We start from the raw sequence: 14,733 nt of genomic DNA on the forward strand, positions 1-14,733 counted from the left end.
TTACAATTGAACTGAAACTTAATATCAACACAGCAAGAAATAAATACTCTAACTGTAAAAACTCGTCGATTTCGGTAAACTAATAGAGTATCACAAACATCACCACTTAGTCCGTAGATATGATGGAATGGGAGAAGTTGCAGTGCCAGGAGAGTGATCAATCTGCAGTTACACTTGAGTATATAACTAGCGTTGAAATATTGGGTAAGTATGCGAAATTACATTTAGTTACATACCAATATTAAAATTTTAAGTTGCTTATTAGGAAGTAATTATGTATTGCAAATTGTACATAATTAGTAAGATTCATCATATTATGCAGCAGTAATAACAAATTAATCCTAAAGCAATAGTACAATTGCTATGTTGTTACAAACAGAATATACATGAAATGTAATTTTATTTTTATTTTATTTTTAACTAAACCATTTCGCCGTTATGCAAGCTATATTGCCCCTAACAAGTGATTGTTTTTTACTTAGTCATATAAAACTATCTCTGGTGGATATAGTGTGTGTAGAAAAATTACTCATCTCATGTACCAAATACCAAAAATACCAAAGGGGGTCTTCAACCAAATGTGATGAGTGTCATTATATACAAAGATTATTTCATCATTTATTTACTTATTAATATAATTGTTGTTGCAATTCGTAAGTAATTATCATGGCACAATGACGGAGGATATGTATACAAAAAAGTAATTATAAGAAAATTGATTTTTTTGTATAAGTAGAAATAATCAATTCCCATGTTAAATTAAGTAAAGTGCTGCTGCATGCAACTTGTCGTGAAATTCTCAACATTATCGAGCCTAATCTATCATAATTGGTACCAAAATAAAAATTTTACAAAATGTCAAACGACATTATAGGAATTTATTATTAAAAATTAAATAATAAACTCAATCCAGTTTGATATTCCTTGTTTCAAAGGGTTGGTTGTATTTCAAATTGTGATAACTATTTATCAGCATGTTTCTTAAAGGACATACTACACGTAAACATGTCAGGTACATAGTCATTTATTTTGTCTTAACATATTGTGTATTCTAAATACCTTAGTTTCGTAATTACATAAATATGACATACGCTATGGCTTTTCCCTCTCAAAATAACGCGAAAAGCTAACATTTATAATAGTTAATAATATGAACTAGTGATCGCACTGTGGGGCGAAATTCGACTCTATTTTATCATGTTAATCATGCTTCCGTCATAATATGGTAAAAGTACTAATATAAAATGATATATTGATAGTAAAACTTGTTTTCACGGTATTTTTAATATAAGATCAGAAATGAATTTGATATATAAAATTAATTTAAATAATTATATTTAATTATTAAAATATATGCAAACTCACACAAAAACTAATTGGTTAACTTTTTTAAATGGCATTTAATTAAATTTAATTTCCGATAAGTATTAATAATTAACAAAAAGTATTAATAAGTGTAAGTTACTACACTATTAAGCACTAAGCACACCAAAAACAAAGTATCAAATCGAGAGAAAAAAAGAGTATTAATTATAAGTATACATGATTTTTCTTCATATTTATTTTATAAATATTAATATGGAATAATAAATAACGTAAAATATTTTTGTTTATTTAAACAGGGAATATATGAATAAAACAATATTTCACTTTAGTATTAGTATTTTCTTTTTCACAATTTGGAAATGCAAATTAAAGAAACGCATTTACAATCATTAAACCAATGAGTTTTTAAAACGCATGTCTATAAAGTAAATAATAAAAATAATTAAAAAATTTCAAAGAATTAAATGTCGTAGAGTTACATGTCTTATTGCAATAATCACTAAAACTGTAATAATTATCAGCGTTTTAAAATATTTACAAATTTACTGTTAATAATTCAGAATTCCTTCTATTTGTCGTAGGTGTTCCATCTATGCAAATTATATCTATTTTAATATTTTATTTTGTCTGTTATTATTTGTTTTATTTTATCTCCTAAAATACACCATATAATAACAAATATATACACCATATAATACACTATATAATAACAACAAATACACGAAGATGATAAAAAATAAAAGAATAATATATTTACTTAAATTTTAAGTAAAATTGCATTGTTCTTTGCTTTTATATATATAATATAGATACTATTCCACTCTCTGATCTCACGCTTGCAGATAACTAACCTTACAAATAATGTAAAATATAACAAAGACCATACTATTCTTAAACATTTTTCATCCAAACTTGCCATAACTCCTTAATAGTTCTAACTCTTTAAAGTAAAAATATTAATATGTAACAAACAAATTCAAATGAAAGAGTTATAATTTTATTTTCAGGAATAACCAACCTATTCGCGTCAAAATGCCGAATCTACAATACATTTTCAATTTACTGAGACACTGGAGAATCGATGATGATATACCCATAAGTATAACTACAGCAGGACATCCCACTACACCGGTCATCGCTGTACTTCCTGCTGAAATCACTGGACCTCCCGACAAGAAACCTCCACCAAACTCCAAGGACAAAAACATAAATAACACAAAGAAAAAAACGAACCATACAAATGCTAGATATCACGACGTATTGGAGATTAAAAACGAAATATTAAAGAACATCAACAAGTCCAATAGAAACACGGTGATAGATGCTAAAAATGTATTAAACGATACCAATGTAGACAAATCAGAAATAGAAACTGGACATATAGAAAAGCCACCGAGAAAGAGATCTTTGATGGTAAGGAAACAATAAAGCTGTAAATTCATATTAAAATAAATAAAAATACTACTGTAACAAAAATATTTGCTGTAAAATTATGAACTCCATGATTCAACTGAATGATATAATAAATTCCTTGATTATTGATTATTTATTTTTAAATAAGTATTTTTTCGCAAATTTATGTTGCATTATGTTAATTTATAAATAAATAAAATGTTTAATTCAAAGTATATGTTTTTTAAAATAACAATTTTTTATAGACTTGGTTAACGTCAACGTTTACCACTTTCACCAGTGCAGCAGGATCGAGTGGCGAGCTAGAAAATATGCTGAAGTCCGACGTTGAAAAAGGAAATGAAAAACAATCGGAAGGGGGCGCTAGCGAGGCAGTGTGTTCGATCGCTTCTAGCCCCTACAGAATTCTAAGGGTAAGCAGCAAAGATCAATACTTACAGTTTACTGTAATCTGTCTGGAAAACTCTATAATTTGATATTATCAAAAAGATAGCAAAATCGATCTAAATCAAAACAAAGAAGAACTAATTGCAACTTTTTAAAACATGTTCGTGTTGGAAAGACAAGAAGAAACAGGTCCCTCGGCGACGTTTTTTCCTCTGTGTAAAATGGAATCTGAACTTTAATTAAAGTCTCATGTAATATGACCTCGAAAATTACTTTAATTTTATTAGAGCACTTTAATTAAGGACCAATATTAACTAATTATCAAAGAAGCAATTTACAAAATTAACATACAAAATATTTAGAGTGAATGTTTAATATATATGTGCCATAAAATAATTTTTAAAAGAACTGTAAATCGTATCCCCTTGAATTATGAAGCCAAGAAATTTCTTATTAAAATTAAATTTCGTGATATTAATATTTAAATATAATTTTTTAATAAGTTTCTCTATATTGTCCCGTATGTTTTATATACACCTCTAGTAGCAGAAGAATTTGAATATGATTATTCAATACATCCGTACTCGGAATCAGGAGAGATTAAATGTGAATCAAACTACTTATATAGACTATCCAAACTAGCAGTGAATTTGCGTGATCTCAATTTATGACGTCAGAATGGTACATTTTACAACCTCTCATTACCACTACTCAAACGTATCAGAGAGTATTGCATCTACTTTTAAATCGAATAAAATGAGAAGGAAAATTTTGCCTAGTATTAACACGAATTAAACTTTTTTGGAAAGATTATATGTATCGTAACATATTTTAATAAAAATGGAGTATCGTATCCTCTTAAATTATGACAGCCAAAAAGTTTGTAAGGCATTTAAATGATATGTAATATTAATTATGGTGAAATATCATTTCCTAATAGTGTCTCAATATTGTTTTAAATATCGTGCAATATTTTTCATAGGTTTTAAACACACTTCCTATAACAGACAAGTCTTAGCATTATCACACAATACTTACAACACATACTTGGCAGCAGCCTAGATTAGATATGAAACAATTTTTAAAAAATTTATATACCATTAACTAAATTTAATTTATGCGCATGTATCTATATTATATTACCTGCTGTATTACCTGTCTACTATTTGTTGACGATACTGCAGAACCTCTGCATTAATTATCATTCTTCTTTAATATCAAAGTGTTCAATGGAACATGCAATCCAACCAATAAATTAAAACGAATTAATATTTCTGGCATAGAGACATCAAATTATTTACACCTGTGTATTTCATTTAGATAGGCAACACAATACAAAAATTCGTAACATATAGTTCAGCCACTTCACAGCAAATATTTACATATTTACTTTAAAAAACTCAAATTTTCTCTTCGTGTACTAGAACTTCAAGCTCACTAGCACATCTTTATTTATACATGCAACTAAGAACGCATGGCACAAGACAAATATCGTTAAAATGTACACCAGAGCTGCCTTGAAAAAGTTTTCTTGTTTGTTTTACGATTTTCTTATTTTACTTTATAAATATTCAGGTCGTGTAAGATGGTAATGCTATGCCGAGTATGCCAAGATATGAGAATTATTTAAAAAACTTAAAAATAGATATAAAGGTATAAGTCGAATTAACATCAATAATATATGATTTGGGTTGTTTCAAAACACCTTAATCTATATCTGTCGAATTTTAATTTTAACAATAACGAAAACTGTATACCCATTTTGGCAGAACAATATACATGTTATGTCTCCAAATCACATCTTCCCTATAAATCTGAACAAAATTGCTTCTCGTTCCAAGATCTAAATCTAAGAGTATACTGTTATGTAAGCTTCGGCTTTTGAAAACGTATGAAATTCGACAACTGACATTTGCTGCCCTTTTTAACAATGTGATTGGACTACAAATTTATGATAATATGTTGTTTGGTCAAATGACAATAAACGAGAAATGACAATGGTAATTATTAAAGCTAAAGTTACTGGAATCTTATTACAATTTTGCTTTGACTCTAATTGATTTTCTTTTCAGTTCCACTTTTAATAGTTCGTTTTTTATCTATTTATTAATGTTAATGGAGAAATTTAATTATGTTTGACTGTATTTTATTGAATAACAATAACAGTAGTGTAAGTCCAAATATTTTAAAGAACTATTAAACTAAATTTTAAAAAAGGAACCCTATATTTATTAATATTTCAATATATAAATATAAATAGTGCTTAAAAATATAAAAGGATTAAAATTAAAAAACAAGAAAAAAAGTAGCTGAAATATTAGCAATATATTTTTTGTTACTACTAATTAATAAAAACAATTTTCCCATATTGTTTATATGAATATTTGATCCATGTTTGGCATCAATTCCAATATTAAAATTTGTTTCCTTTATGATACTGTTGTTTCATCATAAAGCAATTTCGTTCAAAAGTATGTAAATTATAACAAGTTAACAGGCTACATACTAAAGACATGTTTTATAACCAAATTTAATAGGAATAAAATAGGTTTTAATTCATCCCTAAATATTAATATATGTAATTTGAAAAAGTCAATATTTATTAGAAAGGTAATAATGTTGTGTCACAAAATCCATTTAGATTATCTTTAATTAATATTAAAAAACAGGTCTTATGTATTAATGGAAGGTATTTCTAGAGTAAATTTAAAAATTTTTAGTATTTTGTGGTTACTTAATGGGAGACTAACTTTTAAACATCCTCATAAGGAAGTGTCCCTCTGTTAGACTATATAAAATCGCTTGGAACAAGTTTTATTCAGAAGATGCAATGCCTGACGAGTATTGCGAGTAATAGTATTTTGTGTACCATGTCACTTAGCATTATATAATGTTTTTCTTTAAATCCCCTATATTTTAGTTACTTATAATAACTCAGCTTCAGAGTGTATTTGAGTGTTTTCAATTAATCAGAACTCCTTGCAGACTATACCAAAATATCCCCAAGTTTTTGCCGATAGAGAATTTTAACCCTAAATATTCCACCGTACTTAAATTTTATTTTTATTTCCCCATGCAAAATATAAATTATAAATGTAAATTAATAATAGCCAATTATTTTACGAGTTCACGAAATTCAATTCATCCTTGTCACTCACTTGAAATATTTATTCGTAAAAAGCTATTTGCGGCTTAACAGGAACCTATATCAGTGCTAATAAACTGAAGTAAGTTTTTTATTTCTAAGCATTTGATAAGCCGACGATATATATATATATATATATATATATATATATATATATATATATATATATATATATCCTTAGCAATATATCCTTAAGAGGATTTTTCAAAATTTCAATTATTATGATATATTTATTTAGAAAAAAACTCTAATTCTTTACTAACAGCTGCAATTTGGCGAAAGAAATTTTGTTTGACTTTTTTGACTATAGCTCTTAAGAAAATATTCTTGAAGGCTTCAAGTTTTAGATTACCTTCTTAAACGCTTCTGCCTGTCTGGATAAACAAAGTATACCTGTAAATTTTCAGATATTCCAAGTCCACTTATTTCTACATGTTTGCCTGTTAAGATGAGCTTACATAACCTTGAAATTTAAAATGCCTACTTGATGAAGAACACGACAATAATGAAAGACAAGACAATAATGTTCTTTTATTCTACATTTATCCAAACATATATTCCAATATTTCTCAGCAATTTGAGTAAAGTTAGATTCAGCAATTGCATGCACCAAAATTAATTCCTTTAATCAGATAATTCCAGGAATTACTAAATAATAAATTAAAGTTTATTATACATTTGATAGTTTATTTAAAAAGTATTACACGAGTCATCAATAATAAATATTTTGTTCTGTTTAACAGATCTTTCATTTAACTTAATTGATATTCAATACGTATTTGTTAGGTTAATTCTATTTTCTACTAATGCTATAAAAATTAACGCTGAATCTGATTGAATTGACGTCTCATAATGTGTTGCATCATTAATTGTTTTCCATGATCTAAGTCTAATGGAAGAATAAACGTCTCAGAATTTCCAAATATTTCCTGCCATAAAACGAAGAACTAATTAATAATATTAGAAAGTCGAATTTTCTGCAGTCCGCGCAATTATCCATGTTTGTTTGGTTAGAATTCGCTTGCATCATGTTGAAATTAAAAATCCTTATCCTGCTTGATAAGGACGAAAGCACTGATAAGTTTTCCTTTCTCATATAATTTTTGCACCTTGTAAGTTGTTTTTCAATATTATGTTAGTGCACTAATACATTAGACCGCCATGGTTCGAACCAATAAAATAAATAAAAGTAGTAAAACATAGTGAAAAAGCTAGTAACTGAAATTATAGTTCAAAAATATTCTAAGCAATATATAAATTACTTAACTGTCATAAATCTTCCACGTTTAGATTTGGCTTTATTAAAACAATTATATCAACTAATTGATGTTCAGTTGGCTGGTGCAATTTTAAAGATTCTGCGCAGCGAGTTCAAAAAGGCTTTTGCCGCCGATTTGAGCTTCAGTTGAAGACCGGCTCAAGTGGAAAGCACAACGCTAGCCACAGTTTTGACAAGCGCGTCACCTCATCGGCATCGAGCCGTTTATTTATCTCATCCTTTATTATATCTATATAGAAAAGGAAATTATCGGTGCTAGAAAATAAACAGCTATAAACGAAAAATTGTGTGGTAAAAAGACATCAAATTAATTAAACAAGTAAATATTGAAAATATTGCATTGTCAGACAATATATTTCTTCGATAACATCTTTAATTTTTCAATAATTATCTTACCATCATTACCACATTGTGTAATTAGAGACATGCGAGAAGGTTGTAACAAAGACACTGAAACTAATCAGGGCATAATATAATTTTTTGGCCTTATTCACCGCTGATATATCTTCGCTCAATACAATTAATTTAATTTCTATAGTTGAGCCGTTCAATTTGAATAGAAATTGTGTGCTTTCTACTTGCGTTTCTGTCTCTCTTTACTTCGACAAGTTTTTTCTACATCTATCAATCTGGTTTATAAGCAGAACAGAGCCATCGCTATGCATGGCTCAATCAAAGTATATAAACAATGGGCCAAGGTCTTTCTTAATTCTAAGCAAGTGTCCCAGGAAGAAATCATGGAGGCCTTTAATGTAAGTATTGATGTCTAATTGATAAAACCTTTCAAAAATTCATTGCAATACATATATCAGTATAAAATATAATTCTATAACATTATTATGTTAAAATATAAATAAAACAATAAGGTTCAAAAATTCACCAAAAATATTAATCAAAATAAATTAATAAAACTGAAAGCACAATTTTTGGTGAATACGGCTGGTAGTTGATTATTGTCCATACGCCAAAATGAATTTCTTTTATGAGATCATTTCAGTAATTATTAAATAATAGATTAAAAAGTACTACACATTTTTTCAGTAACACATATTTTGTTAATTTCGACAGGTATTTCATTGAATTCGTGATAATAAATCTTAAGGCACAAGTTTTGATGAATACAGCTGATAGTGGATTATTTGCCATTATTATACTTCCAAGTATTTATCAGCAAATCCTTAAAATCAGATCCAGCAATTTCATAAATAATGGATTAATGTTCATTGTACATTTGATAGTTCTTTCAGCTAATTAAATTTATCATACCTAGAATTATTTGAATGGTTTCATGTAGTATTAATATAAACAAAACAACCCCACTGTTTACAACTTTTTTCATATTTCCAATTATTTATAACGAATTTTTTTATACCTAATTAACATTTCTGCTCTATATCGCACATATTCGTGTCCTATTTTGTAATTACGGAAATTTATATGAACATATTTGTATATGTATGGACATCAGTAAAATATAATGAACCTGTCAGAGCTAATATTACTCAAGTCATTTATAAAACCGAGGTTACCAGATAAAATTATAAAACTTTAGAATTGTATAACACAGAGATATTTTCGGTTAATATAAAACTTGTTTCCAATAAAATTATACGTATTTTCACCACACGTGAGTCGGTGACCTTTTTCAAATCCTTATAGATTAGAATTAACTTCGTTGAAATCGAACTCACCAAGTCACAATGAATTTCATGTTACTTAAGAAAAAATTGGAAACTATTTGTGAACTGATAATGGAAGATAATCAGATAAATGTCGTTACCAAAATAAAAACTGACGCTTTATAAGAAGAAAAAGGCAGATATTTTCGGCAAAAAACGGTAATAAATAAATCTTTGATATATTTAATTTAATATCAGCATAATTATAATTTTTCTTAAGTTATAAGGATGTATAATATGTTCATACTAAAATTCCACAAATATTTGAGCAAAAAGAAAACAAGTAGGAAAAGGGATTGAGGTAAATGCTGTTTTGTCTTGTGGTTTTAATATGTAAAAGGCTAATGATAATTTTTTACGCTATTTTTTAGTTACAATGGAGTATTTTAGCAAAAATGTAAATGTTATATTCTTTTAAAGGCTTATTTGTGAACAAAACATTGATTATATATTAATAATTGTATTATATTAGCTGCTATGCCTTAACTAACGTAAATAAATATATATTTACTTATTAATATAGTTCTTCAATAGAGACCCAGTTTTTCCAAAATATTTATTGAGTGCTTGAATTAATCTGTACCATTCTTTTCAAAGAGCTACCTATATCATCTCTCCTCCGTCGTACAAAACACGAATTGCTCATTTTAAAAATAATCCAAAAAGCAGCTCAATAAAATCTTCATAAAAATGAACTCGGACACTGGAATATTAGTCAACAAGTCATGCTATCAAGAAGCAACGCTTGAATGAAAAACACTGATGATTTATTCCGATGCTAAGCAAATGTAACAGCTAAATTTCTTCTTTCCATTTGCCAATTTTTCTGTTTCAATATACCCAAAACGAACAATTTTCTACCACATTTTCAGCTTATAATCTTTGCAACATATAAAATTTTATTAACGCTATAAGTCAAAACATACAGTTTATTTTTCACATACTATTTATGTTGTGTAAGAAATTCAAAGCAAAAGTAATTAAAAAATAATGTTGAACCCCAGCGATAACTCCCCTTAATTATACATCATTTTCGAACTTTTAATTGCAAGAAGCGTAAAATTACAAGGTCCAACATGATATTTCAACTGTTTAATTTGCGTTTAACAAAGGACGCTGTCAAAGAGTTTTCTCGGCTAGAATGATTTCATCTAGAAATGGGTAAACAAAATGAAATAAAAGTAATAATATTTCGGACTGATAACATTTTAAAAGTTCTTGTGTATAATAAATAGTATAAAAAACTTAAACAAGAATTTTAATTAAATGATGGTCCCTGCATTCATTAATTAATTAATATAACAGTAAATAATTTTATAAAACTATTTATGTATTTATGTGCCAATTATTTTATGAAATTCTCAAACATGATTTTAACTAATATCATTGGTTCTCACATTTGAAAGGTCGATATCGCGGCAGAAGTCTATGAGAGATTCGGTTACATTTATTACAACCAAACCAAACCATTTCGGTCTTATAATTGTATTTACGAACATTTTCATAATATAGCTGAACATGATATGCAATATATACGTCCTGATCCAGATCGCCAACCAAAATATAATGTAGACCAAACTTATATATTTCTGTACTGTTTCGATATACTACATTTTAGTCTTTAAACAGCTAAATTATTTAAATTTTGACAGTTAACAGGCGTGCCATAGTTCATATCAGAACTGAACGAACTAATACAGTTACTTATATGTTTAAACTAAAGATAGTGGCTATTTTATTGCAAATTGCAACTCAGCAGAATAAAATCGACCGGTTTCACAATGCGATGGTCTCTCTGTTGTCAATAATGTGTATTTATTCATCATCAAATCTGCTGTTAAATATAATTATTACACTGAAAATGAAATTCCATTAGAGAACTTCGGCAAAGCTCGCAAATGAATCGAGCATTTCGAATTCATACGACATTCGATAAAGATGACAATCAGACATATTTTGCATCTGATCCATCCCTCCATAAACTAACAGAGTGTGAAAATTCTAGCTATACAACCGTTATTCGGTATAAATCCACCTTGCTCTTTACGCCTCGTGACTTTGCGAGCCTTTTGGAGTCCCATTCATTTTATTTTCAAGTAAATATTGAGACCCCGAGTATATCACGATAGAAGAGAAAAAAATTGGAACCAGAATTTCATGAATAAGTTTATTTCGAATTCAAAACTTTAAATAAAATCAAAAAATTTATTAAAGATTACTGATATAATATACTCCCAGTTTATGTACTTTAAAACGTTTAAATAATAAAACATAATATTATTATTTTATAAATATTGGAATAAACCGACAAAGAGGTATATTAAAATTTAATAATTTAAAAGCTAAATCATGTTTAGCGGACTTGGCATATATTCATTAACATTATAGAAAACATAAGAGGTAGCATTATTTGAAGTGATTGATTTATGCACCAATTTCTTATTTATGCGCTTTCATAACGGGTAAGTAATACCATTTTATTATATTTAAAAGGGAAAGGTGAAACAAAAGTTGTTGTTATCTAAAATTTCACAAAATATTAACTAAATATAAGTTTGAATAGAAATTGATGCTTGATAGAACTATTTGTTCATTTTCAAAGCTCATTTCAATACCTCCTAATATAAATTTTATGTTTAAAAAAATAGCATTTATATGACAGGAACAAAATATTTGTAGTAACTAACTTTTAAGTAACTAAGTATATATTTATACTAAATATATACTAAATATATATTTATTAAACAATCTTATTATATAGCTTATTATATATATTCTCATGTCAATTCATTGCCACCACATTTACCTGATTTTGCTCTGTTGGTTTTTCAGTTATTATCCAAACACAAAAATTTCGACATTATATATATATATATATGTAGTTTGTAATGATTTGTTCAATTGTATTAAAAGTTTAACACGATATAAAATGAGCAGTTTTCAACTGAGTGGTTTTCAACTTTGAGATATGATTAGACAAGAAAATGTGATTGCCAAGAGAAATGCAATTTTCCGCTAAAAAGGTTTTAGCAGTGGTGTTTTAAATTACTCAATTTTCATTTGACCTACATACATCTATAGCAACTGAATATATCTGCACTTATAAATTACGATTTTAGAGAAACACCGAGATAAGGGACTGGAAGCTTATTGAGAGAATAATATTATGGTATTAAAATTAAGAAAGAAATATTTATTTATGGTATGTCAATAATTACATCAGCTTTTATAAAATTTCAAACATAAATGAACATTATTTACATGTAATTTGAGCAGCAACATCTATAAATAATACACAGTCTAATTGTTAAGTAACCTAAACAACCTATAAAATTCTATGGTTTTGACATTTACCATACAAAGTGAATATTAACCTTCACTATTACTGAGTATATATTATGCAGATGTTAATCATGGATCACAATTTTCTATTATATAATTATCAAACTAAAAGCGGGGATACTAAGATTTTATCAGAGCAAGATCAGACGTTTCAAAGTTCATTTTCTTCTGTAGTGTTGGCATTCGAATCTTGCAAAGATACCGTAATATAAACCAAAAGTAAATAGAAATAATAGAAATAGAGGGAATATATCACTCATTTACACAATAAACAAAACTAAGCAGGCCTAACCTCAAATGTTATTTACCTCGATATTATGCTAATTACACTTTAGATTTAATTAATGGTACCTTATATAGTAAATACTCACATTAGAGTGGATTTATTGCTGTGAATAAATTACCAATGTCCAAAATATATCGGGAGCTCCCGCCTTTCAAGATTTAAGGAACTTTTACGGATATAATATTATATTAGGTACCGTCACACCATCGGTACCCATTAATATATCTAATTAAAATACAAAATCATGAAAATAATGTATAAATAAAACCTGTATTCACTCAAACAGACCAATGCGACCAAAACAATTACGTCACACATAGATATGGAGCGATTTAGCATCCATTTACAATTACGTTATTTTAAACGACAATTTTTTTTCAAAAACTTCTTTTTTCCATAAATAAATTTGATTTCTTGGTAAAATAAATACGTAGCATTGTCATAAAGTAGTTTTTCAAAAACAGTAGACTTTTGCATCGCCAATTTTTCTCTATAAAGGTCTTTTTAAATGAAAAATGATCAGAATACATGCAAACACTTTAATTTTGAAAAATACTAATACAAATTTACAATCCTATTGATATTTTAACTGATGTCAAGTATTTAAAAAAGTAAATCTAAAAATAACATTGGACGTATTTTTATTTATTAAAAATTCACGCAGACTAGTTGAAACTTCACTTGTTTATGATGGACACGTGGTGATATAAAAAGTAGCGGTAGCTTTTAATTAAAATTGTTGCACGTTTGTTTTCTCGTATGACAAACATAACCCGATATTTCAATTTAAGTGAATATACATTTTCTAAATATATGTCATGTATCTCTCCATTTTTTTAATTTATAATAATTTCTCTACTTTTAAAAATAACTTTTCTTTTTTAAAACAATCTAGCTTTGTACCAGCAGTTCACCTTTTAGATGTTGTTCGATTTCAATTTCATAACAACTGATATAAATAGCATTCATCTGTGTATTGTTTATATCTTTGTCAACATCATTTATGGGTTTGTACATGGAGAGAATATTTGTTCAGTGCATTATTACCTTAACAATGGATAAATCACTGCGCAGCATTACAATGAAAACACAAATAATCGTTATAAATTAACAGAGAATTGTCAATTTAAGAAAGCAAATAAAATGTTATATATCAATATAATATCATGCTATAAATCACCAATAATAATTCAATAATTCTTTTATAAAATGCTACGTAAACATTTTTAGTGATCCTAATAGATATTAAACGATAACGATATAAATTATTTTTATGGCATTTCAAAATAACATAATATTAAATCCTACTCAGTTAGGTCAGCATTCTAGAGAATAATTATTATACGAAATATTTTTCAACAACATTGTATTCATATGTAGTTTTTTGAAAAATATTTTCCAATATGTTGTATAATACATAAAGTTTACAATGTTTTTCTTTTAATTTTTATGTATATTATTCCTTCATTCATAGCTTGCTAGGTTTGAGTGTACTAAATAAACAAAATATTAAAATTTATTCTTCCAAAAAAATTATAATTCTTCAGAAACCGGCATCATTGTTTATTTAAGAAAATAACATATAATTGACATCCTAATTTTGTTGAAGGTGTTGAAGATCCTAGTGTAGTCATCGTTAAATATAAACCCGTGCTGCCAACTACATGAGAAACTTCACAAAATCTTGATCGATCAATTATTTCCACATATTTGACAGTGATTTAAATTGAGCGCCATTTTGTAAGCTGGAATCCATCTTCAACATCGGATAAATTTTTTTTTATATAGCATTGATGGTGGTTTAAAATGATCCATATAACATTTATATCTATTTTCTTGAAACAGAATGGGATGTTTTATTTTAAGATGCTAAAAC

The 14,733-nt window shown here is 27.3% G+C and overlaps 1 protein-coding gene across 4 annotated transcripts in view; it reads left to right on the forward strand.

The window, feature by feature from the left end:
- The first annotated feature begins 117 nt into the window (after positions 1-117).
- The window catches only part of TrpA1 (Transient receptor potential cation channel A1), a 48,878-nt gene continuing 34,262 nt past the window's right edge, over positions 118-14,733 (forward strand). For all 4 annotated transcript variants that reach the window (XM_076408707.1, XM_076408709.1, XM_076408708.1 and 1 more), the window contains exons 1-3: positions 118-204; positions 2,334-2,739; positions 2,985-3,152. In XM_076408707.1, the coding sequence (XP_076264822.1) occupies positions 2,359-2,739; positions 2,985-3,152 (549 nt within the window). In that variant the 5' untranslated portion in view covers positions 118-204; positions 2,334-2,358. The remainder of the gene's footprint in view (positions 205-2,333; positions 2,740-2,984; positions 3,153-14,733) is intronic.

Source organism: Rhynchophorus ferrugineus, unplaced genomic scaffold (genome assembly GCF_030347505.1).
Source record: "Rhynchophorus ferrugineus isolate W39M unplaced genomic scaffold, kcgeb_rfMv2 rfM6, whole genome shotgun sequence".
NCBI classification, from domain to species: domain Eukaryota; kingdom Metazoa; phylum Arthropoda; class Insecta; order Coleoptera; family Curculionidae; genus Rhynchophorus; species Rhynchophorus ferrugineus.